The following is a 27,180-nucleotide window of genomic DNA, read 5'->3' on the forward strand; positions in this document are numbered from 1 at the left end:
CGGAACGTGGTATCTTTGACTGCTGTCTTAAAGAAATTATCATTCGATTTGATATCGTTAATTTGAATGATTAAGAATGTAAATATATTTGTTAGATATTTATAATTATCAATCAAATTATATTCACGTTTATTATTGTTATCACTTTTTTCATCCAAAATTAAAGTCATTCGCCAATCAACAAATATTTATTTGTATATAAACCAATCTTTTACTTGCCAATGATTCATGATCGTTCAGACACAACGTAAAGAGAAAATGTACCAAAAAGTACAAAAAAAACTAATTGTATTTCATATGAACTCATTCGTAGAATTGAACATTCATCATTATACAATAACGATATAATTACAATATTTTAAATCATAAAATTGTCAAATTTCACCTGTCGATTGCTCTCTTTGTATGTATATCAATCCAGATACTGCATGGAGAATGCTCTCCCAACAATAACAATTGTTGCACTCAAATAATATTACTTCATGAGTTCATTTTTTTCCCTTAAATTCAATCAAAGACAATTTATTTTAGTTAATTATATATATTTAATTTTTAATTATAACTTCATTATAAAATAATAGATTTTAATTTACCAGTTAATTTATATACACTTATAATTTACATGAATAATTGTATATATTATAACACATAAAGGTTATAGTATATCTACTTATAAAATTTTATTTCTCAACCTCTTCAAAGAGCTGAAAATTGTTATTTGTATAAATGAGTGATGCCATCAAGTGAATAATTATTTGATCTTTATATTGTTTTTTAAGATTGAATTGTTCCTTGCAAACAATTAATTAAACTTACAATCTTTTCGAAATATATGTGTCATTGGGAACTTTGTGATGATTTTGATTCAGTATTTCTATATGTATGATGTAACGTCATATGAGATTTTTTTTATGACGATCAAACTCGTAGTCATTACTTTGCTATGCGTGCTAGGTACACATTTGAGTTGACGCAATAACATGTAAATCATATTAACGAGGTAAACCACAGTATAAAAAAATACGTGAGATGGACTCGTCAGATAAAATATTAGTAGGGAGTTTTTGATATAATTTTTATCTCACATTCACATCAATGTTGATAATATATATGAACTCCGGAAAACCAATTAAACAACAAACACAGCTATGGTGTTGGGTACTGACGCCACAACACATGACCAAACCCAGCATTTGTCAAGTTTCCAGACGTATAAATGCCCACATTTCTTGTCCTTCCGAAATTGTCGCCATAAAATTTTCCTAGTCTTAGTTGTGTATACTTTTAGTTTAACCTAATAACTTATCAAACTAACGGTTAGTCATATCCTACAGTTGGGATACTAACTATAAGTGAGCAAAACCCATCACACTGTTGTGAAAAAGTAAAAATTTACGGTAAAAAGTAAAAATCTCAGAATCTCAAAATTATCACACTACACACTTTATAATATTTTTCTCTCAACTCAATTGTGATTTTCTTCACAAATGAGATATCTATTTATAGAAAATTTTTACAAATAATCCAAAAATAAAATACATCATTACCTACATCATCACACACTAATTTTCAATATTCAACACCTAATTTTACCTAATTTTCAATATTCAACATTCACATTTTCAACACAAATATTTTTCACATTTTTAAATAATTTTTCAACACTCCCCCTTGTGATGATGATCATAATGATTGTATACATTACGTGTTTTTATACTGCCTCGTTAAAAACCTTACTAGGAAAAACCCATTGGGATAAAAACCATAGTAAGGGAAAAAGAGTGCAGTCACGTAAACTCCCCCTCATGTTGACACGAACAATTCTTCACAAATTTCGTAGATTGCGCATCCCAATATTATATATGTGCTTTCTGAATATTGTCGTAGGAAGTGCCTTTGTGAAGAGATCTGATGAGTTTTCACTTGATTGAATGTGACGAACATCAATACATTTATTCTTCTCAAGCTCCTTGGTGAATGCGAAGAACTTAGGAGGAATATGTTTAGTTCTGTCGCTTTTTATGTATCCTTCTTTCATTTGAGCAACACATGCAGCATTATCTTCATATAGTATCACAGGCTTCTCGTCGAATGATAATCCGCATGAGATTTGGATATGTTGAGTCATTGATTTTAACCACACACATTCACGGCTTGCTTCATGTAGTGCAATAATCTCGGCATGATTTGATGAAGTTGTTACAAGTGTTTGTTTCTGTGAACGCCAAGAAATTGCAGTGCCTCCACGAGTAAATACATATCCAGTTTGAGAACGTGCTTTGTGTGGATCAGATAAGTATCCAGCATCGGCATAACCAATTATACTTGGATTAGCATCTTTTGAATACAAAAGTCCCAAGTCTGTCGTTCCTCGTAGATAACGGAATATATGTTTAATTCCGTTCCAATGTCTCTTTGTTGGATATGTGCTAAATCTTGCCAATAAATTTACGGCAAAAGATATATCAGGCCTTGTACAATTTGTAAGATACATAAGGGCACCGATAGCACTTAGATATGGTACTTCTGGACCAAGAATATCTTCATCATCTTCACATGGACGGAATGGATCCTTTTCTATGTTTAATGATCTAACAACCATTGGAGTACTTAAAGGATTTGATTTGTCCATATTAAAACGTTTAAGGATCTTTTCTGTATAATTTGTCTGGTGAACAAATATTCCACATTCTTTTTGTTCAATTTGTAAACCCAGACAATACTTGGTTTTTCCAAGATCCTTCATTTCAAATTCTTCTTTCAAGTATGACACAACTTCTTGAATTTCCTTATTTGTTCCAATGATGTTTAAATCATCAACATATACAGCAATAATTACGCATCCGGATGTTGTTTTCTTAATGAAAACACAAGGGCATATTGAATTATTTACATATCCCTTTTTCATCAAGTGATCACTTAGCCTATTATACCACATTCTGCCGGATTGCTTCAACCCATATAATGATCTTAGTAATTTCACAGAATAACATTCTCTGGGTTTTGAACTTTGTGCTTCAGGCATCTTAAATCCTTCAGGGATTTTCATATATATATTACTATCAAGTGATCCATATAAGTAGGCTGTAACAACATCCATAAGACGCATTTCTAAATTTTCAGATACTGCCAAGCTAATCAAATACCGAAACGTAATTGCATCCATCACAGGAGAATACGTTTCTTCATAATCAATTCCAGGCCTTTGAGAAAAACCTTGTGCAACAAGTCGAGCTTTATATCTTACTATTTCATTTTTCTCATTTCGCTTTCGAATAAAAACCCATTTGTATCCAACAGGTTTTACACCTTCAGGTGTAAGGACTATAGGTCCAAAAACATTACGTTTATTTAGCGAATCCAATTCAACCTGGATGGCATCTTTCCATTTTATCCAATCCTGCCGATTTTTACATTCACCAAAAGATTTTGGTTCATGATCTTCATTATCATTTATGATGTCGATTGCCACATTATAAGAAAATATATCATCAATTTCTTCTATATCTTTTCGGTTCCATATTTTTCCAGTATTAATATAATTGATAGAGATTTCATGATTCTCGTCAGTTTGTGGTTCTGACAAAACATTTTCATCATCATGTGTTTCTTCAGGAACATCATTCTCTATTTTGTGATCATTATGTGTTTCTTCAGGAACATCATTCTCTATTTTGTGATCATTGTGTTTCTCTATGAATTTTCTTTTTCGAGGATTTTTATCCTTGGAACCAACTGGCCTTCCACGCTTCAGGCGTTTAATGACATCATGACTATCTTCAATTTGTTTCTTCGGAATTTCAATTCGAGCAGGGGCATTTGCAGCATGTATATATGATTTAGTTACCCCTTTTGTGTCTGCAAATGCATCTGGTATTTGATTTGCTATTCTTTGCAAGTGCACAATTTGCTGTACATCTTTTTCACATTGTTTTGTTCTTGGATCCAGATGTAACAATGATGATACATACCATGTAATTTCTTTTTCGGTATGTTTCTGTTCTCCCCCTAACATTGGGAAGATTTCCTCATTAAAATGACAATCAGCAAAACGTGCTGTGAACACGTCGCCTGTCTGTGGTTCAAGATATCGAATGATCGATGGACTATCATAACCAATATAAATTCCAATCTTTCTTTGAGGTCCCATTTTCTTTCGTTGAGGTGGTGCAATAGGCACATACACCATACATCCAAAAATTCTCAGATGAGAAATGTCTGGTTCTTTACCAAATGCAAGCTGCAATGGGGAGTATTTATGATATGCACTTGGTCTGATGCGAATTAATGAAGCAGCATGTAAAATTGCATGTCCCCATATAGAAATAGGGAGCTTTGTTTTCATAATCATTGGTCTAGCAATCATTTGCAGACGTTTAATCAATGATTCAGCCAATCCATTTTGAGTATGTACATGAGCAACAGGATGCTCAACAATGATTCCCATAGACATACAATAATCATTGAAAGTCTGGGAAGTAAATTCACCAGCATTATCAAGTCTAATTTTCTTGATTGTATAATCGGGAAATTGATTCCTCAATTTTATTATTTGAGCAAGTAATCTTGCAAATGCAACATTTCGAGTTGACAATAAACATACATGTGACCATCTGCTGGAGGCATCAATCAATACCATAAAGTATCTGAATGGTCCACATGGTGGATGGATTGGTCCACAAATATCACCCTGAATACGTTCAAGAAACATTGGTGATTCAGTTTGGATTTTGGCTGGTGATGGTCTTATAATAAGTTTTCCAAGAGAACATGCTTTACATTGAAACTTATTATTCTGAAAGATCTTCTGGTCTTTCAATGGATGACCATGTGTATTTTCTATAATTCTTCGCATCATTGTTGAACCAGGATGTCCTAATCGATCATGCCAATTGGTTAATATTGAAGAATTATCAATTACCATGTTTGATTCAATGGGACGTATATGTGTATAATGCAATCCAGTAGGGAGCATTGGTAGTTTTTCAATCACATATTTCTTTCCTGATTTATATGTGGTAAGACACATATATTTCTCATTCCCTTCATTCATTGTTTGAGTATCATACCCATGGGAATATATATCATTAAAACTCAACAAATTTCTTTTCGATTGTGGTGAATATAAAGCATCATTGATCAAAAATTTTGTACCATTAGGTAACAAAAATTGTGCTTTACCACATCCTTTAATCAAGTCTACAGGACCTGATATTGTATTCACCGTTGTTTTTGTTGGTTTTAGTTCCAAGAAATATCTTTTATCTCGGAGGATAGTGTGCGTTGTACCACTATCGGGTATGCAAACTTCAGCTTTGCTCATAGCATTTTCCATATTTGAACTTCAAAAAATATGCAATGAAAAAAAATTAATGACAATACATATTTAAATATAACACATATCATAATTGTACAATAAAACATTATCATATAAATACATGAAAAATAAATTATTGTACATTTATATTCTACCACTATATTGTTCATTTTCAGAGAAATCATTGAGAAAATCTGCAGCATCAATATTGTTCATTTCTATCCCACCAACATATTGATCATTTCCAGAGAAATCATTCATAAAATCAGCAGCATCAAAATGAGTTGAATCACTCAAACGGTCACTTCGCTCAGTGAAGTTGGTCTCCTTTTCTTTCCCCTTTATCGATTCTTTATAAAGTTTGCAAAGATGCTCAGGGGCTCGACAAATACGAGACCAATGTCCTGGAGTACCGCATCTGAAACAAGAACTTTCAAATCTTTTCGAGTGATTTTCATTAACACTCATGTTTTCTTGATGCCTTTTCTGTGGATGGTTTGGGACGTTATTTTGAGATGAGTTATAGAAATAACTATCTCGATTATTTTCAAAACCACGGCCGCGTCCACGACCACGACCACTTCCTCGTCCACGTCCACGTCCACGACCTCGACCTCGACCTCGACCTCGACCAAAACCTTGTCTTTGAATTTGATTTTGGTTTCCAGGTTTAAATTCATTTTTACTTACAGCATTTACTTCTGGAAATGCTGTTGATCCAGTGGGTCGGGACTGATGATTTCTCATTAATAGCTCGTTGTTCTTTTCCGCCACAAGAAGACAGGCGATGAGTTCAGAATATCTCGCAAATCCACGCACTCTATATTGTTGCTGTAGTGTTATATTTGATGCGTGAAACGTGGAAAATGTTTTTTCAAGCATTTCCGATTCTGTAACCTCATGTCCACAAAATTTTAACTGCGAGATTATTCTATACATCGCTGAATTGTAATCACTGACTTTTTTAAAGTCTTGGAATCTTAACATATTCCATTCATCACGGGCGGTCGGAAGTATAACTTCCCTTATATGTTCAAATCTCTCTTTTAATCCTTTCCACAGAGCCATGGGATCTTTTTCGATGAGATATTCACATTTTAAACCTTCATCAAGGTGTCGTCGTAAAAATATTATAGCTTTTGCTTTTTCTTGTGATGAAGATATACCATTTTCTTTAATGGTCTCGCTTAGACCCAATGACTCAAGATGCATTTCTACATCAAGAGTCCATGGCATATAGTTTTTCCCAGTAATATCAAGAGCGATGAATTCGAGCTTTGCCAAGTTTGCCATGGTGGTACTAAAAATTACGATGCATTTTATTAGTTAATGAATATTGCAATACAAAGTAATGGATAAACAACAAGTACAAGTATTCGTAAAAATAAAGAAAACACACGAGGAGGATATTCTCCGATAAATACAAGACTGGTGAGTATGATAACCAAAATAATTAAAAATAACCTCGTGAAAGCCATCTTCTTTTTTTCTTCGAAAATTTGATGAAGAATAATTTTTAGAGAAGAAGAGAAAGTTGGAGTGATTGAATGTATTTGTGAGATTGTATTTATAGAGCAAAAACTAGCCGTTTTGTTACCGTTTATTACCGTTGGTGTATAAGAAAATAAATGTATGTATTTGTATAATTTTATGGTAATAATATGGTGTATATAATATTAGTCATATTTAAATAATTATGTATATCATATCACATTATTATAATTAGGTGTCATAAGTTATTTTTTTTAAAAACCTTATAGGCTTTTATACTTGTCGTATCCCTTACCGGGAGTGTGGGATGTCGTCTTAACATCCTCCCAGGATTTATAACAAGTTTTTGAAAAAATTATTTTTATTATTTCTAACAATAACATTATATTATATATTACATATATAAACAATAAATAAATAACAGTAAAATAAATATTATTACTTTTGTTACCTTTTTCTTCTGTTCGGAGCTTGGAAAAATATGGAGGACTTTTAGAGCTTCGTGCTGATAACGTGTTGTGAAAAAGTAAAAATTTACGGTAAAAAGTAAAAATCTCAAACTCTCAAAATTATCACACTACACACTTTATAATATTTTTCTCTCAACTCAATTGTGATTTTCTTCACAAATGAGAGATCTATTTATAGAAAATTTTTACAAATAATCCAAAAATAAAATACATCATTACCTACATCATCACACACTAATTTTCAATATTCAACACCTAATTTTACCTAATTTTCAACATTCAACATTCACATTTTTAACACAAATATTTTTCACATTTTTAAATAATTTTTCAACACAAACCAAGTTTTTACCAGTTTTTCTAAATAGCAAATCAAATCGAACAATTAAAAAAAATAAAAACCGAACTTATATTTTTTATTCGGTTCAGTTTGATTTGACTTGATTCATAAATTATTGAATTTGAATTTTTTTTTTTCTAAATGAAATATTTTGATGATTTTTAAACCTAGTTTATATTTTTTTAAAGTATTTACTATAAATATACAAATATCCAGATACATATTAGAAAATAATAATTAGTAAAACAATTAAACATATTTTAGAAATAAATAAAATAAATTACACAAATTTATTGCTGAAAATAAAATAAAGTATACTTTTAAAATTGTTTTGTGTCGATTTGATTTGGATTTTTTTTTTATCTAAACTTTGAAACAAACCAATTAATGTACCCAATAGTTTGAATTTTAAAACTGATTCAAACCGTGATCAACTAAAAACAGACCCAAACTAAGTGGTTTGGTTCAGTTTATGGTCATCCTTAGGGCACCCACAATGGGGTGTCCCTCTCCATTGTGAGTGGGCGTTAACGCCCCTCTTTCAGTTTACTTTTTTTAAAAAATTCGACAATTAGCGACGGTTTTTTAAATACTGTCGCTTATTTGCTACATTTTTCCATAAACCGTCGCTGATGCGCGGGTCCCACATGTTTTGAATTATTTTAATTTTACTTTTAAATTTTTAAAATTTTGAATTCCCAACGGTTATGAATTATTATTTCATATGTTATTTTTAATTTTATGAAAGTGTGGTTTATTTCTAAGTTATTATTTCATTTCAATTTCATAATTATTTCTTTCGAACACCTACTTTATTTAATAAATATATTTTTTAAAAAATTAATATTATATTTTAAGATTAATAAAATTATTTTATTAAAAATAAGATGGTTTTAAAAATTAGAATAATGATTTAAATAATGTAAAATATATTTAAAACATATTTATTTAATATGAAAAAAATTTAAGATGATTGAGTGGACTGTGAGACCCATAAATAATGAGTTTGAATGTTAAAAGGAATGTGGGTAAAAGAGATATGTTGTTATAATGAGTATGTGGCAGTGAATCCCAAGTTTTTTGATGAGTTGGTGGGTTTTCCATTGTGGATGTTCTTAGTATTATCCTCGCTGAAGGTCTAATAATCACAAATAGTTCAAACATGTGCTGCTTTGACAAATTTTAACACAAATCATGGAAATATTCACGAGTTTTGAATTCAAGTCCCCTCATGCTCAATATATCTCTAGAGATGACAATTTTTTCTGAATCAAATAAAGAAACTGATATCTGACTCGAATGGAGGAGGATACTAAGATGATTTTTTACTCAATTAAATAAATAGTTAATGGGATATGATGATTTTTGGATATGGAGATAGTGGCAGGTCTTAAAGAATCATATTCATATCCGGCTCGAATATTCAATTAAATTAATATATATGATTTTTCGGCTATGATGTTAATTCTAATATGTTTTTATTGAATGATATTAGTTGAATGAAATGAAATTATTTTTTTCAAGAAAAAGTTGTTATGATAAATTGTTTATAATATTTTATTATTTATTCAATAATGTTTAATTTGCTAATTTTTATATTTATTTTACTTCCTTATTGTTATAAAAAATTTAATAAATATTCATAGTTTACACGGAATAATTCAAATTTGAGAAAATGCAATTATAGGTGGTAATATGATATTTGACTAAGATATGAATATATGAGGATGAAACTGAANAGTAAATGTGGTTGCACTTGTTCAATTCAATTTCCTTCAGATTTTCGAAAATTTCAGCTTTTTTTTTTACTTTGACCCACCAAAGTGAATCTCAACTTCTGAAAGTCTCTTTTACCCCCAAATTTTCTAAAAAATGTTTAAATATCCCTAAATTTTGCATGAAAATATAGAAATACCCAAAATGTTAGTTCGATTTTAATTGTCTCTCGTGCTACAATGAATAATGCTTAATAAATTTAAAACGAACCGAACTCGAACCGTGCTCAAAACTATATTTATATGAAGTGAATCGAACTCGAATCTAATACTATTTAGCTATATTCATTTTCATTCTTACAAAAAACAAGCAACATTATTGCGTCAATGGGTCGATGATTATCTTCAACGGAGCCTAATAATGTTGCGTTTTCGCGTGGCAAACAAATGAGACACGCATCATCATCAAAAGCACCACATATAACAATATTAGCATGATAGCAACTTTTGAAACCAAAAATAAACACCACGCTTTGAATTGTTATTATCTATAAAAAAGTTGATTTTTTTTTTTAATAATTTAACATATACAAAGCGAATTGGACTACAAAGATGACGACTCTTCCCAAAAAGAAACAAAAAGATTAGGGCAATGACTCAATACCACGTAGATTTCCCTATTATACAAATTTTGCTTGGCATAAAGCCCTCCAGAATCAAATCTAAAAAATGGACACAAATTACCAAGAATCCCCCTCCTCTCATCTCTTACTTACAATATTAAAAAGAGGGGGTGAAATCGGTTAATAGCTTCCAACTCATACTTACAATGCATTACTTTAATTACAGACACTTTGAAATAACATTTACATACACGCTTTTTGGACAAAAATTATCAATAATCCACCTATTACTTACTTAGCTCACACAATCAAAAGATTGTGCAAAAATCTTCTTCTTCCGAGAACAAAAGCCAGTTTGTCGAAAATCGGCTTGGATTCTTTGTACAATTACACTCTAGGCCAGGGCCGGGATGCTGCAGTTTCGCCTATCCCTGTCGAGGCAGTCGAACCCCTCGACTCTCACGGCCGGATTGTTACCAAAATTTGCTCGAACACATCCACCCTTGCGAGTGGATGATGGGGAAGGGGCCAGACCAGACCCTTCTGCTGATGGGGTTGGGATTGCACGTGGTGAGATGGGGTAGAATTTCTCGTCCCCGAAGCGTGCGTCCTGAGTTAGTGGGTTAGATACTCTACTCGGTGGCGACCCTGAAAAAAATGGGGGCGACGAGGCTACATGGGTAACGGATTGATCGACACCAGAACCACCCTATTAGATTCAAAACCAAATTTCAGAGGCAGGTTGAAAGCTTTAAATAAGAAACAGATTTTAGTTACTAACATTAAATGCAAAATAAAATTAAGCCGTAAAAGTCACACACAATGAATGATCCATCTGCTCCATCCATTTTCAAATAATAATTACACAGAAAACAAACCTTTGCAAGAATAATGTCAAGCAGTTCATTTCCAGCTTTAACTTCACAAATATCTTGCTGATGGCTGCTAGGGAAAGAACACAAATTTTTTCAAGAAAAATCAGAACGCATGAAATAATTTTGAATCAAAAGACCAGAAAAGGTATGTAAAATTACAAAATCTACCTGGCATGCCATCGGAGAGGTCTCATTGAAGAAAAGTCGTTAAGGGTGGTATGGATTAGGCCGAACCGCCGCGGCTTTGGGCAAACAACAGTTTCTTTTTTCTCCACAGATCTTCCGCCGCCGCCGACCGCGGTGATCTCTTTAATCTCTTCACAGGAAACAAAGCCCTTTTTTTGAATTGCATAGTGATTCATTTTTAAATATCTTGAATAAATAATACACCTGATGTGGTCATGAAAGGTGAAATCTTGGTTAGAAAAATAAATTCAAGACGAAGGGATATTATAGATCTGTAGACAAGAGGGACGCAAACAACCTCAAGTAACTGAGAATATTACAAATTTGTTTATTTATTTTTCTTTGAAGTGATTACGATCCGGACAAAGTGGGCAAATTGGAAAAACTGTCGGATGAATTTGACTTATTCTTACAGAAAAAACACATAGTACACATACAAGATTAAAAAAGTATTTTTCTCCCAGCAGTCTTAGAAGAGAAACACACAGATCTGTGGGAAAAATCGAAAGTTCTGTTTGTTTTTCTTTATATCATTCTGAAATATGAAGCGCTTCTGGGTAACAGATCAATAAAAATCTCAAGACCCAAGCTGGAATATTAAAAGATATAATGAAAATTCAGCTGAAAATTTAACAGATCTGGAGGTATAAAAGTTTTTCAAATTCCACAAACAGAATATATCTGATACAATCATCACAAGTTATCAGATTAAGAACTCAACTCAGAAGAAAAGAAACATATATCCGTAAAAAATTAAAAAACAAAAAAAAACAAAAACCAAGATTCAAGTTTCTTCACATCAAAGACTTGTTTTTCTATTTTCAGGAAAACATTCCAAACTGAGCCCACCTCAATATACAAGAACCGCAGCAATAGTACTACAAAATTACACGAATTTTTTTGCTTTTCCCCCCCCCAGAATTAGCCCATCTTCATCCCAGCTGCAAGAAGGCGAAGACACTAAAAAAATAAAAAGATAAGATCTAAATTCACCTGGAAGAGCTGTACACAATTGTGAAGCACCTCCAAAATGGGAGGATTCCGAGGGAGAAAAAATTAAAAGAAAAAAGAAAGAGAAAAAAACGTAGAGCAGAAATAGAGTGAGGCTCGGGCAAAGAAGGGAGAGGAATTTTGGAACGGTTCATTATATTTATACAAGTTGCGGTAAGACTGAGGAGAGACCAAATAATGTTATTTTACTTTTTTTTTTATTAGTCGTCCACTTATACAAAACAATAATTTAATATCATCACATATCTTAAAATAAAAATAAAATAAATATTAATTTATAATTTTGTTACTAAATATTGAACAAGATTCCATTGTACTGCATGATTCTTCCATCTTCGTCTAGAACAAGTTCATGTACCTTATTCAAGAATTTAATATATATATTTTAAAATAGAAATATAAGAAATAAATATGAAAAGTTTAGATCAAATATTATAGCACTCTGAGATAATTAATTAACAACTATAATATAATTTTTATATTAATTAATACTTGACAATTTTGAAATTGCAGGACCCCTACGAAAAATATAAACAGAGAGAAATTTGGAGCAGCGTTGGTGGTTGTGCTGAAAATTAATTATTTATTCAAAAGTAGATCAGAGGTCGTCTTTTTTAATATTAATTTATATTTTTAAGACTACTTGCAGTGTTCTAAAAAGAGGAGGTAGGCAGTACTAAGACGGTTCTTATTGTCTAGCGTTCGAAGGATTTAGGTGGTAGTTTATATAGTTTTTTAAATTTAAATATGAGTAGGTCTCATGTAACACCGTCTCACAGATTCTAATTTGTGAGACGGGTCAACCCTAACAATATTCACAATAAAAAGTAATACTCTTAACATAAAAAGTAATACTTTTTCATGGATGACCCAAATAAGAGATCCGTCTCACAAATATGACCCGTGAGACCGTCTCACACAAGTTTTTGCCTTTAAATATTTAATTTTTCTTGTTTATTTTAATATTTTTTAATAATTATTTTATATTTGATTCAAACTAAAAAGTCAATTACATATCTTCTTTTTATATTTCATACAAACTGATTTTAAAAATATGTTGAACAATAATTTTTTTAAAAATAAATAATTATATATATTACATTAGACGACCGCCCAGACGAATCTAAAAATTAGATATTTGGACGACCATCCAATATCTAAACGCCGTGTGCGCGGTCCTGCACGACTCCATTTAAAACAAAGCTTGCTATGAAATGCAATTATAGGTTATAGTTGTAACATTAGAATCTTTAACTTTTTAATTTTATTTTATTTAACAGGAGCAAAACCTACACTGGATTAGTCAAAATATGATTATGGTAACAAGCTTATGCATAGAGAAGATGTTCAACGTGTTTATTACATAATTCATTAACATCTTTTGATTTATGTGCAGAGATAATAAAATATGAATATGATATAGAGACGATAAATCAATACAGAAAGACAAATTAATTATTTATAACTCTAATTTGGGTTTAACCAAGTCACTTCCTTTGTTTTTGGTTTTCTCATGGCAATCGATAATTCAGGTGCATAGAATTTTAAAATAATTATTTTTAAAAATAAATTTTAAGTTATTAAATATTTTTGATTAAGTAATATTTTAGTTATTTTTAGCATTTGAAAAAATAAAAATGAAAATGGTTATATTATGCATTATATCAACAAAATCCAAGTATAAGCTTGGTATATAGATTGAAGGGAAATATATTTTTTTAATAATTTTTTAATTTAATTTATTTTCTTAATTATATTTCCTTGTTGATTTGATTGTATATAATATTTTGCCTTTCTAGATAATGAGATAATTATGCAAATAATATCATGATATGATTTTGAATAATTAAATATGTTTTGACTTTCTAGATAATATGATATTTAATGAGATCTTGCCTTTCTAATTAATGAGATAAATATGCTAGGATTTTATTCTTGATAATGAGATATTATTGTGATTTGGTATCAATATTTAAAAGAGTTTATTTCTAATAAACTCTTATTTTCCTTGTTGAATATGTTTCCTTGTGGAGATAAACTCTAGGAGAGATGAAGTCTATAAATAAGAGAAACAAGGACATTGTTGCGTGTGCTTGGGAGTTTTCGTGAGAGGAAGAGAAGAGTTATTTTTCGTGGAGTTTTTCGTGAGTTGTTTTTCGTGGAAGAGTTTTTTTTTTCGTGGAGGAGAGATTGTCGTAGGAGTTTTTTCGATCTATTGCTTTCGTGTTTTTTCACACTTCGTTTGAAAGTTTTCGTGGCTGCATATTGTGTGCACTTTTGCACATTGAAGATTTCAGAGAAAATATTCTGCAAGGACGTTGCTGTTTCGAAGCGTGCTGTTTCGAGTGTTGCCTTGAATGTTGGGAACATCTGCAGACAACATCCGTAACGAAGTTGGCTGAAGATCATTTTCGTGGATTCCCTTTTGGCATCATGTTTTTGCTTTCTTGAATGATTTTTATTCTGGTTGTTTGATTTTTAGAAAGCATTTGTTTTCTCAACTTGTTAAGTAAATTGATTTTAGTCTTAATCACTAGTGGTAGGTTTTTGTGTAAACGATTTGGTTTTCTAGTGATTAATTTTTGCCCTGAGGCACCGCACAAGTATTTATACTTGTGCATATTCAATTTTGTCCATTTATTTATTTTAAGCAAATTTGTGTTACAAACTTTAAATTTCCGCTGCATGTTGTCCGAGATGTTGTAACATCTGGCACAACATTTAATTCTGATAAAACACGAATTTGCAACTTATACTGATTTGGTTATATTAGATATATTTTATTATCTGTCGAACAGCACAAATTCTTACATAGATGATATCGATGTGAATAATGTCATCATCCACAAGTGTGTTGAGTGTTGAATCATAACCGCTAGTCCGTACATCATGGTCGAATGAATGACCATGATTTATCCACTCAGTCCACGTATCATGAATTGAGTGGATGATGACACTGATCATATGGTTAACATGAACAAAACTCCAAGATTACAATATCTCACCATATTGTTGGTCCCACGTGCGGAATTTGAGATAATAAAATCCGAAAATAAAGAATAAACTGGACACCGAGATTTACGTGGAAAACCCTTAAAAATTATAAGGGTAAAAGCCACGGGCAAAATGAAAAGAATTTCCACTATAATATTTTGTGGTGTACAACTCGCTCACTGTGTTTCCAAAGAGAACACACATTCTCTTAATATAGGAGAACAAACACCTCACAAATATTATAGAATGTTATAAGATGAGAGAAAACTCGAAGAAGGGATGATTTCAGAATGAAGGAATGTAGCTCTATTTATAGAACTTCCTGTCAGTGTGAAAACGCGTTCCGTCTGAACTCATCCTACCGCGTATAAAACGCGTTCCTTTCTATCTGAGTCAACAAAAGTAAAAAATACCAACCTTTGTTAACTCGTCCATTTAATGCTCATATTGCCGACATTTCTCCCATTTGGAGATTTGATTGAGAATCAAACACATCTCCACACATCCTTTCAATCTTGCCATTACCCTGCTGCTTACGTTTCTGCTAGACCACTTCAGGATCTACACCACTCAAACTTATCAGTGTTCACTGGCTTGGTCAGAAAATCAGCTATGTTATCCTTCGTATGGATCTTCTGCATATCCACGCTTTCTTCTTCTACTACTTCCCGCACAAAGTGAAATTGTACTCCAATGTGTTCTGACTGTCAGAAAACAAAGGAACATTTTCTTGTTTGTGCTCGATCTCCTCCAATAACCTTTTAATCCATATGGCCTCCTTGCAAGCTTGAGTAGCTGCCATGTATTCTGCCTCCGTTGTAGATAACGCCACAACTGTTTGCAGTTTTGAAACCCAGCTTACAGCTCCTCCTGCAAGTGTAAACACATAACCAGTAGTGGATTTTCTCTTATCAGGATCACCTGCATAACCTGAATCGACATAGCCCCTGAGTGTAAAATCCGATCCTCCATAACATAATGCAGCATTCGAGGTACCCTTAATGTATCTAAGGATCATCTTAACAGTGCTCCAATGCTCTCGTCTAGGATTCACCATATACCGACTAACTGCTCCCACTGCTTGAGCAATGTCCGGTCTTGTACAGATCATGGCGAACATCAAACTCCCCACTGCTGATGCATATGGTACTCGAGACATCTCAATCCTCTCTGCTTCACTGCTAGGACACATCTCGGAGGATAACTTGAAGTTAACAGGAAGATGGGTCAATATTGCCTTACTATCTTGCATGTTGAAGCGATGCAAGATTTTCTTCAAATAATTTTTCTGGGAAAGCCAAATCTTTCTGTTACTTCTGTGTCGGTGAACTTGCATCTCTAGAATCTTTTTTGCTGGTCCCAAGTCCTTCATATCAAATTCCCTAGCGAACTGTGCCTTCAATCCTTGGACCTGATCTTTGTTGGGGTCTGCTACCAACATATCGTCCACATACAACAGCAAAATGATATAATCATCACCAGACCTCTTGAAATACGTACAAGGGTCTGCACTCAGTCTGTTGTATCCAAGGCTCATGATATAGGAATCAAATCTCTTGTACCAACACCTTGGCGCCTGTTTGAGACCGTACAAAGATTTGTTCGACCTGCAAACCAAGTTCTCTTTGCCTTTTTCCGCAAAACCTTCTGGCTGGAGCATATAAATTTCTTCTTCAAGATCTCCATGAAAAAACGCCGTTTTCATATCTAGCTGTTCTAGATGTAGGTCAAACACCGCACACAATGCCAACACTATTCTGACTGTTGTAAGCCGAACCACATGAGAAAATATCTCATTGAAGTCAATGCCTTCTTTCTGAGCATACCCTTTTACCACCAATCTAGCACGATACCGCTCTACTTGGTTATTGCCATCACGCTTGATCTTATAGACCCATCTGTTACCAATGGCTTTCCTTCCTCGTGGTAGTGTAACAAGATCCCAAGTTTGATTCTTGTCTAATGCTTCCAATTCTTCTTGCATTGCTATCATCCACAAGGATACATCCGAGCTTTGAGTAGCCTCGTGGAAACTCGATGGCTCACCATCCTCTGATAATAGACAATATGCAATATTGCTTTCAGTGACATAATCTGAAAGCCAACCTGATGGTCTTCTGTCTCGAGTTGACTGCCTCACATTGGAAACTTCAGACTCAACTTGTTCTTGTTCTTCGTGCTCCGGTACTGCTTCACAAGAAACTTGACCTTCGTCCGTCTTATTTTCCACCTGAAATATAGTAGTTTCTGAATTCGGTGTGCCTTTGTCTCCCTTTACTTTATCTTCCTCGAAGATAACATCCCTGCTGATGACAAGCTTGTGAACAGTAGGATCCCACAAGCGAAACCCCTTTACTCCATCAGCATAACCCAAGAAGATACATTTTCTGGATTTCGAATCCAACTTCAATCTTTCTTGCTCATTATACAGAACGTACACAGAACTTCCAAATGTATGCAAATGAGAATAATCTGTCGGCTTCCCAGTCCACATCTCCATCAGAGTCTTCAGATCAATCGCCACTGAAGGAGAACGATTGATAATATAACAAGCGGTTCTGACTACTTCCGCCCAAAATGACTTGTCTAGACCCGCGGTCCTTAACATAGCTCTTGTTCTGTCCAACAAGGTTCTGTTCATCCGCTCTGCCACTCCATTCTGTTGAGGTGTGTAAGCCGTCGTGAATTGTCTTTTGATGCCCTCACGTTGACAAAATGCATCAAACTCGTCACTGGTATATTCTCCTCCATTGTCAGTCCTCAAACACTTGATTTTCTTCTCAAAATCAAGTTCAACCCGTGCTTTGAAATCTTTGAAGATCTGGAAAACATCTGATTTCTTCTTGATTGGATACACCCAACATCTCCTAGAGAAATCATCAATGAACGAGACATAGTATCTCGCTCCTCCTAGGGATACAACCGGTGCTTGCCAAACATCCGAATGAATCAGCTCCAATATGCTTTTGCTTCTGGCAGTAGAAGTGCCAAACTTTAATCTGTGTTGTTTACTGGCAACACAATGCTCACAAAAGGGTAGTGACACTTTTGTAAGTCCCGGCAGCAGTTTCCGTTCTGAGAAAATTTTCAACCCATGTTCTGACACATGCCAGAGCTTTCTATGCCATAACACTGTTAATTCTTTTCCTGAACCAATTGATGCAACATCTAGTTCTGCATCCTTGTGTGTTTCTCCCAAAAGTACATACAGATTTGCAGCAACCTTTTCCGCCTTCATAACCACAAGCGCACCTTTCACAATTTTCATGATCCCGTTCTCGATACGAGTTTTGCACCCGATGTCATCCAATTGCCCCAAGGACAAAAGATTTTTCGTCAGTCATTTCACATGTCGTACCTCCTGTATGGTGCGAATGGTGCCATCAAACATTTTAATTTTGATAGTACCGACCCCAGCGATTTCCAAGGCATGATCATTTCCCATGAATACAGATCCTCCTGAGACTGGTTCATAATGATCAAACCATTCTCTCCGAGACGTCATGTGCCACGTCGCTCCTGAATCCATAATCCATGTGTCACAAAATTTGTGTCTGCCTTCTGCAACAGTTGCTGCTTCGCTGAATAATATTTCACCACTGCCTAAAGTACTGGCCACATTTCCTTGAGAACTTTTGTCAATACTCGTACACTCTTTCTTGAAGTGCCCTTTACCGCCACATTTAAAGCAGTAAATATTTTTCTTCTTACTTCTCGACTTTGATCTACCTCGTCTTTGGCTCCCACTGGAGTCACGGTCCATAAATCTTCCTCTTATCATCGGTAAAGTCTCTGCCTGCTTCGAGGTTACCAACCTGTCTTCGTTATTCTTGCGCCGACTTTCTTCTCCGAGAACCGCAGTTAAGACATCATCGAATCTTAGAAAGCCCATAAGAATATTGTTGGTTATGTTGATGATAAGTTGATCATATGAATCTGGTAGACTTTGAAGTAGAAGCTCCGCACGTTCATTTTCCCCTATTTTATGCCCCATGGAAGTGAGTTGGGCAAATAGAGTATTCAGTGTGTTGATATGGTCGGTCATCGATGAGGATTCCGCCATCCGAAGAGTATAAAGCCTTCTCTTTAGGAAAATCATGTTGTGTAGGGACTTGACCTCGTACATCTTTGTCAGAGTATCCCAGATAACTTTGGCTGTTTTTATCTCAGAGATACTTGACAAAACTTCGTCTACTATTGCCAAGTGTAGATTGGCAACAGCGTTGTCATTCATCTCATTCCATTTTCCATCATCTGTAATCTCCACCGGTCTATCTCCAATAGCCGCCAAGCAATTCTCCTTTCTTAAAACTGCTTGTATCTTTATTTTCAACAACATAAAATTGCTTCCGTTGAACTTTGCTATCTTGTACCTTCCCGCCGTTATGTCTACAAAAATTTTAGTAGACTGGACAAAATAATCCCGCCTTAAATAAAAAATCTCAAAAAATCTTTTCTGATGTGGAAGATCAGTCTAGGCCGCAACCACAGAGCATACTCAGAATTTTAAGAAATTTTAAACCAAGGCTCTGATACCACTTGTTGGTCCCACGTGCGGAATTTGAGATAATAAAATCCGAAAATAAAGAATAAACTGGACACCGAGATTTACGTGGAAAACCCCTAAAAATTATTATGGTAAAAACCACGGGCAAAATGAAAAGAATTTCCACTATAATATTTTGTGGTGTACAACTCACTCACTGTGTTTCCAAAGAGAACACACATTCTCTTAATACAGGAGAACAAACACCTCACAAATATTATAGAATGTTATAAGATGAGAGAAAACTCGAAGAAGGGATGATTTCAGAATGAAGGAATGTAGCTCTATTTATAGAACTTCCTGTCAGTGTGAAAACGCGTTCCGTCTGAACGCATCCTACCGCGTATAAAACGTGTTCCTTTCTATCTGAGTCAACAAAAGTAAAAAATGCCAACCTTTGTTGACTCGTCCATTTAATGCTCATATTGCCGACACATATGGAATCGCTCTCGCCGTGGCCATAACTAGTCACAAGCCTGTTAACCCTATTTTTCAAACTTAGCATTTAAGACTATCAAAACGTTTTCCCAAATTAATCATACTTTTGCAGAAATGGAATCATATAGTATAGATAAATCGAAAATGGAGCGGAGCTTGAATGACTGCAAACAGAAGTAAACAATCAGTAAACTCAAATACTTTAACTTCTAAACAAACAGAATAAACCAAATCCCCCGGATTTTATTAGCTATCATAAACGGGGTAAAACTGATTTAAGAAAAAAATAACGATGAACCATATTCTTCACACTTAAGCATAGTTTGATACACATGATAGGATAAACATGTGATATATAATATAATGATAAGTTAATGATAAATAAGATGTAGGATATTATATTTAATGTTTGGTATGATTTTAATAAGAGTGATAAGATTTATATATTAGATTATAATGACAAAATTAACCTTATCATAATAAATTTTATAATTTTAAAGTTGTTGCTTGAGTTCATATTTCTTATCTGTTTATACGCCAGCAATGCTTGCATGATTTATTTATTTTTGCCTAATTTTATATATTATATAATATGATAATTGAGCCCTTGATTTTGTGAGTCAAGTCAAATATCAATTTTTAAGGTTAATCGAGTGATACTTATAATTTTATCGAGATTTATAAAAATTATTTATATAATTATCTCTAGTTCATTTATATAATTATCATATTATATAATATATAAAAATAAATAAAAATATTTATTTGATTTTAATTTATACCCACTAACAGAGATTTATAAAAATCATTTGTGATGTTTTTTATATATTAAGGATAATTAAGTCATTTGTGATGTTTTTTATTATTAAATTAAAATTATCACATCTCATAAAAGGGATAATTTATCCTTGTATAAAATTATTTATCGCAGGCCCATGATATTATCATGAAATTTTTAAAAAGATACCAAACGTGAGATAAAGATGATTATTTATCAATCTCTCTTTTATCCGGTGTACCAAATTATACATTATTACATAAATAGAACAATAAATTATCGGTTGTGTTTGTTTCACTTGTCAGAAATCTGGACACTTTAATACTTTATTATTGCCGAGTGGGGGTATCTAGAAAAGCACAAAGCCGGATGAGCATAAAAAAGCAAATGCAAATATTTATTTATAGAATTCAGAAAAAGAAAAGAAAAGAATGTTCATTTATAAAGCCACCCAAATTGTCCGGTGCTGCGATATCAACCTCTCACAATGGATTCTAATCCTGGTGATAACAAGGAGTTAGTAGAGTAGGTTAACATTTATAAATATGCATGAATTTGATTTTTTTTTTTTACTAATATTTTTTTAGATGAATCTGTCGTACAAATATTATCTAGTATGTTTTATCTGATTAATATGATTCGCAGATTACCACGTTGTTTCATCCTGTCCACAGAAACCAAAATTTGCTCATCCCACCCGAATTCATAAAAATAAAATTACATTAAATGAAGTCCACGACGAGGAATATTTTGTTGACATAGATTGGGTGCTGGCTCCATTGGAGCGCATTGCATTGTTGGTAGGGAAAGTAAATTGTGAAATCATTTTTCTTTTTGAAATTCCATCTCAGAAGAAGGATATGATATGATAAATTTCGAATATAACCAAAATGTCAAGTCGCTTTCTTGTCTTAATCCCAAAGGGTGGAAAAGTTTCCATTTCTTTCGGCGACTTTGAATTTTCGTTCTTATATACATTTTTTTTTTGTTGACAGCCGTTCTTATATAAATTTATTTGTTAAAGAAAATTCTGTGACGTGGTTGACGATGATGAGAAGTATCGGGTTCTTGAAATTGATTTCATACAAACAAAGAAGTGACAGAAATCATTATCTACATGAATACTTCAATGGATTGGAAATTATCGTTTTCTGAAGGGGAAATTTCTTCAATTCATGAATGATTATTCAAATTTTGAGTATTATTTATTCATAAATTTTTTTATATTTAACTCTTAAATTTATCCTGTAGGAATTGAGAAAATATTCTTCCATTCTTTTTTAACCTTCTCCACATTTATTGAACACTTGTGCCTTCCAATGAAAAAAGCACTTGTTGATGCACATCGGGTTTTCTGGGCTGGTTTAAAATGGAGGTTTCGTTGGAGTCCGCCATGCCAAGCTCTTTTACAGTACAACCCCATGAAAGGGGATTCATGGCATCTTCAATAAGGGGATAAAATTTTAAGGCGAAACCATTCATATTATGAGAATCAATAGATTTACAGCTCGCTTTAATGTGTAACATGTCTTACATAAACCGGAGTTCGAGTTGAGGTAAATGATCAAGGTTAAGAAGGGTTATCGGCTGCTGCTCTTTTCTTGGCAAAATATTCTTCCGCTCGTGCAATGTTCTTAGCCACTGATGGCTTGACCCACTTCTTCCGGCCTGGGAGTACGGTTAGGGAGCAACCTGAAGCCTCAAGCTTCTCTTTTGCCGACTTTGAGAAGGCGCGAGCCTTGAATTCGAGTTTCACATTCAGTTCTCCATCACCTAAAATCTGAAAGAAAGATATGAACAATATGATAACAAGGCTTTCCGAATGCTCGTGTGGTACCAGACATTATTGATGACCAACAAATATTTATGACTATCAGTGTTTGAATGATGAATATAGTCATAGATAACTGGGGTATGGTGGATTGGGGAAAATATTTGTTCCAAAACACAGACTTGCACGAGGAAAAAAAAAGAATAATCCCCGGTACACCCCTGCCTTAGCTAAAAAAACAGAAAACGAAAGAAAAATGACCAGTTTGGGGTACTTTATCGAGTCTAAATCACATAGCCGCATGGTAAAACTAGTACGGTAGTACCGCCAAATTTTAGAAGGTAGCTCAATATTAATATATCCCTAGATGCAAGCTACAAAATGAGAAACACATTTTTAGAATTAACATGCAAAGGATACAAGTGAACGGTCATTAATATCAGGCAATAAAGACTCCAAAAATAAGTATCCATTCAAAAGATCAAACTCATGGAATTAAGCACAACAAAAAATTTACACCTTAACACCATCAATAAATCTTGTCTTACAATATCCATTGACGTGAAACCTTCACTTCGGTTCCAGGAAAACAAATGAAACTAACAACATAAAATCAAAGAATGCCAAAACAAAGAACTTGGAACAGGTATTCGATGAAATGGAATTTGTTAACTCCTTATTAGAGTAACTGGCCCAGCCTGGTTAGCTAGCGTCTTCTAACCAGTGGGTTCTTTTTTGTACATTCTTTGTTAAACATTCAAAGGACCATGAATGTCTGACAGAATGTACAAAAACTTCAAATGACCAGAAACCTCATATTCACTTCTACAGCTTAACATGACCTCCCAAAATTGCAAAATAATTGAGTTAATAATCGATTATACGCCACGTCAGTATGACTAATAAATGCAATTATAGTGATGTGTTATCGTCTAATCATTACCTTTAGAGGAAGTCTCCTTTCCCTACCTGATGGGTTGATCAGACCTTTTGTCTTCAGTGACTCCAGGGAAACCTCTTCTCCCTCTTGAAATCCGGCATCAGCAATATCTTTCAAGTTGACGGGCACATACTTCGGCAGTCCAGCATGCATACCTTGTGGGAAAAAAAGACACATCAACAATCGTATGAATTAAACATACTCGAGGTTAGTCTAACTCAATCCCTGCAGCTTAAGGTACAGAAGATAAATCCTATCGCTTATATATAAACGCAAATGAATGTTCCTTGATATTTATTGTTTTCATTCCAATTAAGATTCCTCTCTAAACTCATATGCCATATTTCATATGTTAATTCTCCACCATTCCATACTACGAATATTATAACGGTCCCTTTTAAAGGATCCGAGACTTTCACTTAATAGATTACTCTTTCTTTTTCCCTTGCACAAATCAACTGAATTAAGATGATCTGATTATCATCGTAATTTCTCATACTCGATAACCTATCACTACACAACTCTCATTAACTTGTGCTGATCTTGCCATTGACCTCACATCCTTCCCTCTAGCATCGAGAAATCGAGTGCGAGGCAACCAGAAAACCTCACACTAAACCATTTGAATACAATTTTCGTTTTTAATCCTCTCAATCGATCAATTCGACTTTTTGAAATATCATTTTTCACCAATTCAAGTATGATTCCAGTTTTCATTTCATATATTCACCAAATCATGAACAGATTTCAATTTTCATTCCCTCATTGTTCTGCAAATTCATGGGTATATCTAATAGCCGGTCAATTTTATAACTGGAAACACTTCAGTAATATTGTGATTATTTTTTGTTAAAAACTAGAAAAGTCTAATGGATTTAGGATTTCCAGGAAATTTATGCCAAGCTAAATAACCAGATTGACATCAAATCTTTGTGAAATTTCAAGAACTGAGCCGCATAATCTAATGAATGTCACTCCTTTGACGTATGCAGAGGTGGGAGTGGAAGCATATATAATTGTCTGCAAACTCGACATGTGCACCTGTATCAAGAGTCTAAACTAATTTTAAAATGGATATCAAAGGATTGCACCAAAATACTATTCTCAATGCTTGTGATTAATCAATATTTCAACGACATTCCCCATGAAATTAAACAAGACAGCGAACTTTGGATAACCACAATGCCCTATTCAAAATGTAACACATTTTAAGATCCAATTTTCAGGCACGGAGATTCTGGCGGTCCACCATCCTATTCTTTTGGGAACAAAAATGGGAATTTTTTTTAATGTATCTAGACCTATGGAAGTTAGATATGATGGAAGTAATGTTTATATAGCTAGGGACTTTAAAAACTCTATTGGATTATCGAAGTGATACTAATACCCTTTAAATGAAAACATAAACTAAACCAACTACATCATGGAATAATTATAACGCGCTTACCCCAAACCAAACACCCCCAAGGGAAAAATCATCAACATTATCCAAAATCACCATTACTTGTACCACAAACAGTTCCACACATCTGTATATAAGCTAAGTTAGCTAAAAGTACATAATGAGAACGAACTAAATCATGAAAATCTTCAATCTTTACAGCAAAACTATACCTCCAGCAATCCCTCTCAACTTAGGAATCCTCCGGTACAACGGCATCTGTCCACCTTCAAACCCCTTTCGAACCCCAGGACCAGACCTAGATTTCTGACCTCTCATCCCAAACCCACAACTGCCTCCCTGTCCAGCCGCATGACCTCTCCCCTTTCTCTTCGATTTCTTTCGCGACCCGGGTTGCGGGCCCAAGTTATTAAGACGAAACCGCACATTCTGGCCCCCTAATTCAGTCGCTTGGACACCAGAAGCAGCTAAATTCAGAACGACAAGTGGTTGCCTCTGTTTTGGTTTAGAGTGGGAGAGTTTTATGGAAGGAAATACAAGTGGGTTCTCCTTTAAAGTTCGTATATTGCCCTGTTAATCGGTAAAAAAAAATACAATAAAAGCTGTAATTCTAAAATGCAAGCGAAACTGGATCATCTTCGAGAAAACATGATATATGAATGAGTGAATAACGCAATACCTTAAAATGAGAGGAGGAACGACGAAGCAGCAGCGTGGTTGTGGAAGGGGTGTGGGTGGAGAGGGAGAGTAGAGAAGATGCCATAGCTGAGCCTTATTGGATATGTAATATGTCCTGAAACCAACGGACAGGGGTTGTGATTTTTTTCCCCATCGGATAAAATAACTATTATATTTTTTAATAAAAAATTTGATAAAAATCATAAGCTTTTTTTTTAAAAAAACTTCAAATAGAAGCTTTCATTCAAATACTTAGAATTATGCCGATTAGGTCTTGATCCAATAATTAATGTTGAAATTCTGAGATTTGTTGCTCTCAGGTCTGAGTGATTGAGAGTAGTTTTCTTAATATATTTATGTAGATTTAATTGTTTTCTTGTAAGTTTTTTGTCTTAGATAAGCGAGTTTCGGGTCCACACTTAAATCTCATCAGTAGTACGGGATTTGAAGGTCAAGCTCAAAAAAACTAGGAATATCATAAAAACAGTTGTCGTCCTATCCTTGCAGCACAAAACAGATTTGATGGTGAAGCTTTGAACAAGTCTCGAATATCACATATTTAAGCACAAGATCAATAGTCTAAAGCAGTGACTCCAGTAATCATATCAGCAAATCCTGTGCATTATTGCTGGTAAAGATGGATGCATCAATATCGCACTTTAGAGCAGATGGTTGGCCATTGCAAACTGGTCAGAGTTGATATTTGCCAGGATTAGCACTCAGATTCGTAGGCATACAGTGAGCAAAAGCCCACTGGGCCAAAGTCCATCTTTTGGCACAGGGGCACATAATAAGAAGTATAGCTTACTGTATAATTATACAAAAATTGAAAATAATGTATAGAATAGGGATTAGGAAAAGCATATACAACCCGAAGAAAAAATATTATTATGTCAATTTCCATGATTACTTTTTAACATTCATTTCCATAAATTATCACAGAAGGTGTTTGACATAGTATTATAAGCTCTTAAAATTTGTTTGACAAGAATTTTTGCAAAAAACTTTAAAATGAGTTGTTTTTTTAAAAAAAATCAGTCACCCAAACTTTTTTTTTTTTAAAAAAGATCTTATTTTAACATTTTAATTCTCCAAAATTTCATTGCAATTTTTTCTTAAATCCCTACCATGTCTTTAACAAATTTGGATAAATTCTCAGCCTAACCAATTATTATTATTATTTTTTTTATCAAATTTACTTGGACAAATTAGAAATAATATTAAATATTCATTTTTAAATTTTTCCAAAGAATATCAAATTTTATAAATTATAAATATAANATCTAAACATATTACAAACTTACTTTAAAATGACCATACATCTTAAAAACTTATATAAAAAAAAACTTATAAGATATAGAACTTACAAGATGTTTAAATAATTTTAGTCAAACACCCTCTCAATATTTTCTTGATACAAATTAGACACATAAATACTCTGTGTTTTGCAATTGTCGTTACGTTTCAAAAAAAAAAATTTGTCGTTAATCAGTGCAAAATCTAAAAACCGTCGCTAAATCGAAATTAAAATCCTAAAATCGAAACTAAAATCTTAAAATCGAAACTAAAATTTTTAGTGTTGTGAAGAAATGGGAAGGAAATGCG

General features: G+C 33.5%; 2 protein-coding genes across 3 annotated transcripts; both read right to left on the minus strand.

Annotated features, from left to right (window-relative positions):
• Positions 1 to 9,966: 9,966 nt before the first annotated feature.
• On the minus strand, positions 9,967 to 12,177 carry LOC140979749 (uncharacterized). 2 transcript variants are annotated; one of them, XM_073445304.1, is made up of 4 exons: positions 12,011 to 12,177; positions 11,000 to 11,221; positions 10,835 to 10,898; positions 9,967 to 10,665 (listed from the first exon to the last, which is right to left on the minus strand). In XM_073445304.1, exons 1-4 carry the CDS (start codon positions 12,160 to 12,162, stop codon positions 10,351 to 10,353), a joined length of 753 nt encoding a protein of 250 aa, XP_073301405.1. In that variant the 5' UTR covers positions 12,163 to 12,177; the 3' UTR covers positions 9,967 to 10,350. The 2 variants fall into 2 exon arrangements, with proteins under 2 accessions (XP_073301405.1, XP_073301404.1); XM_073445303.1 differs by having other exon boundaries at positions 10,835 to 10,901.
• A 10,063-nt stretch (positions 12,178 to 22,240) lies between these two features.
• LOC140979752 (large ribosomal subunit protein uL15c-like) lies at positions 22,241 to 25,720 on the minus strand. The gene is made up of 4 exons (XM_073445305.1): positions 25,577 to 25,720; positions 25,110 to 25,467; positions 23,499 to 23,650; positions 22,241 to 22,564 (listed from the first exon to the last, which is right to left on the minus strand). Exons 1-4 carry the CDS (start codon positions 25,658 to 25,660, stop codon positions 22,355 to 22,357), a joined length of 804 nt encoding a protein of 267 aa, XP_073301406.1. The 5' UTR covers positions 25,661 to 25,720; the 3' UTR covers positions 22,241 to 22,354.
• Between the last annotated feature and the right edge of the window lie 1,460 nt (positions 25,721 to 27,180).

This window comes from Primulina huaijiensis, chromosome 6, assembly GCF_012295235.1.
Source record: "Primulina huaijiensis isolate GDHJ02 chromosome 6, ASM1229523v2, whole genome shotgun sequence".
NCBI lineage: Eukaryota > Viridiplantae > Streptophyta > Magnoliopsida > Lamiales > Gesneriaceae > Primulina > Primulina huaijiensis.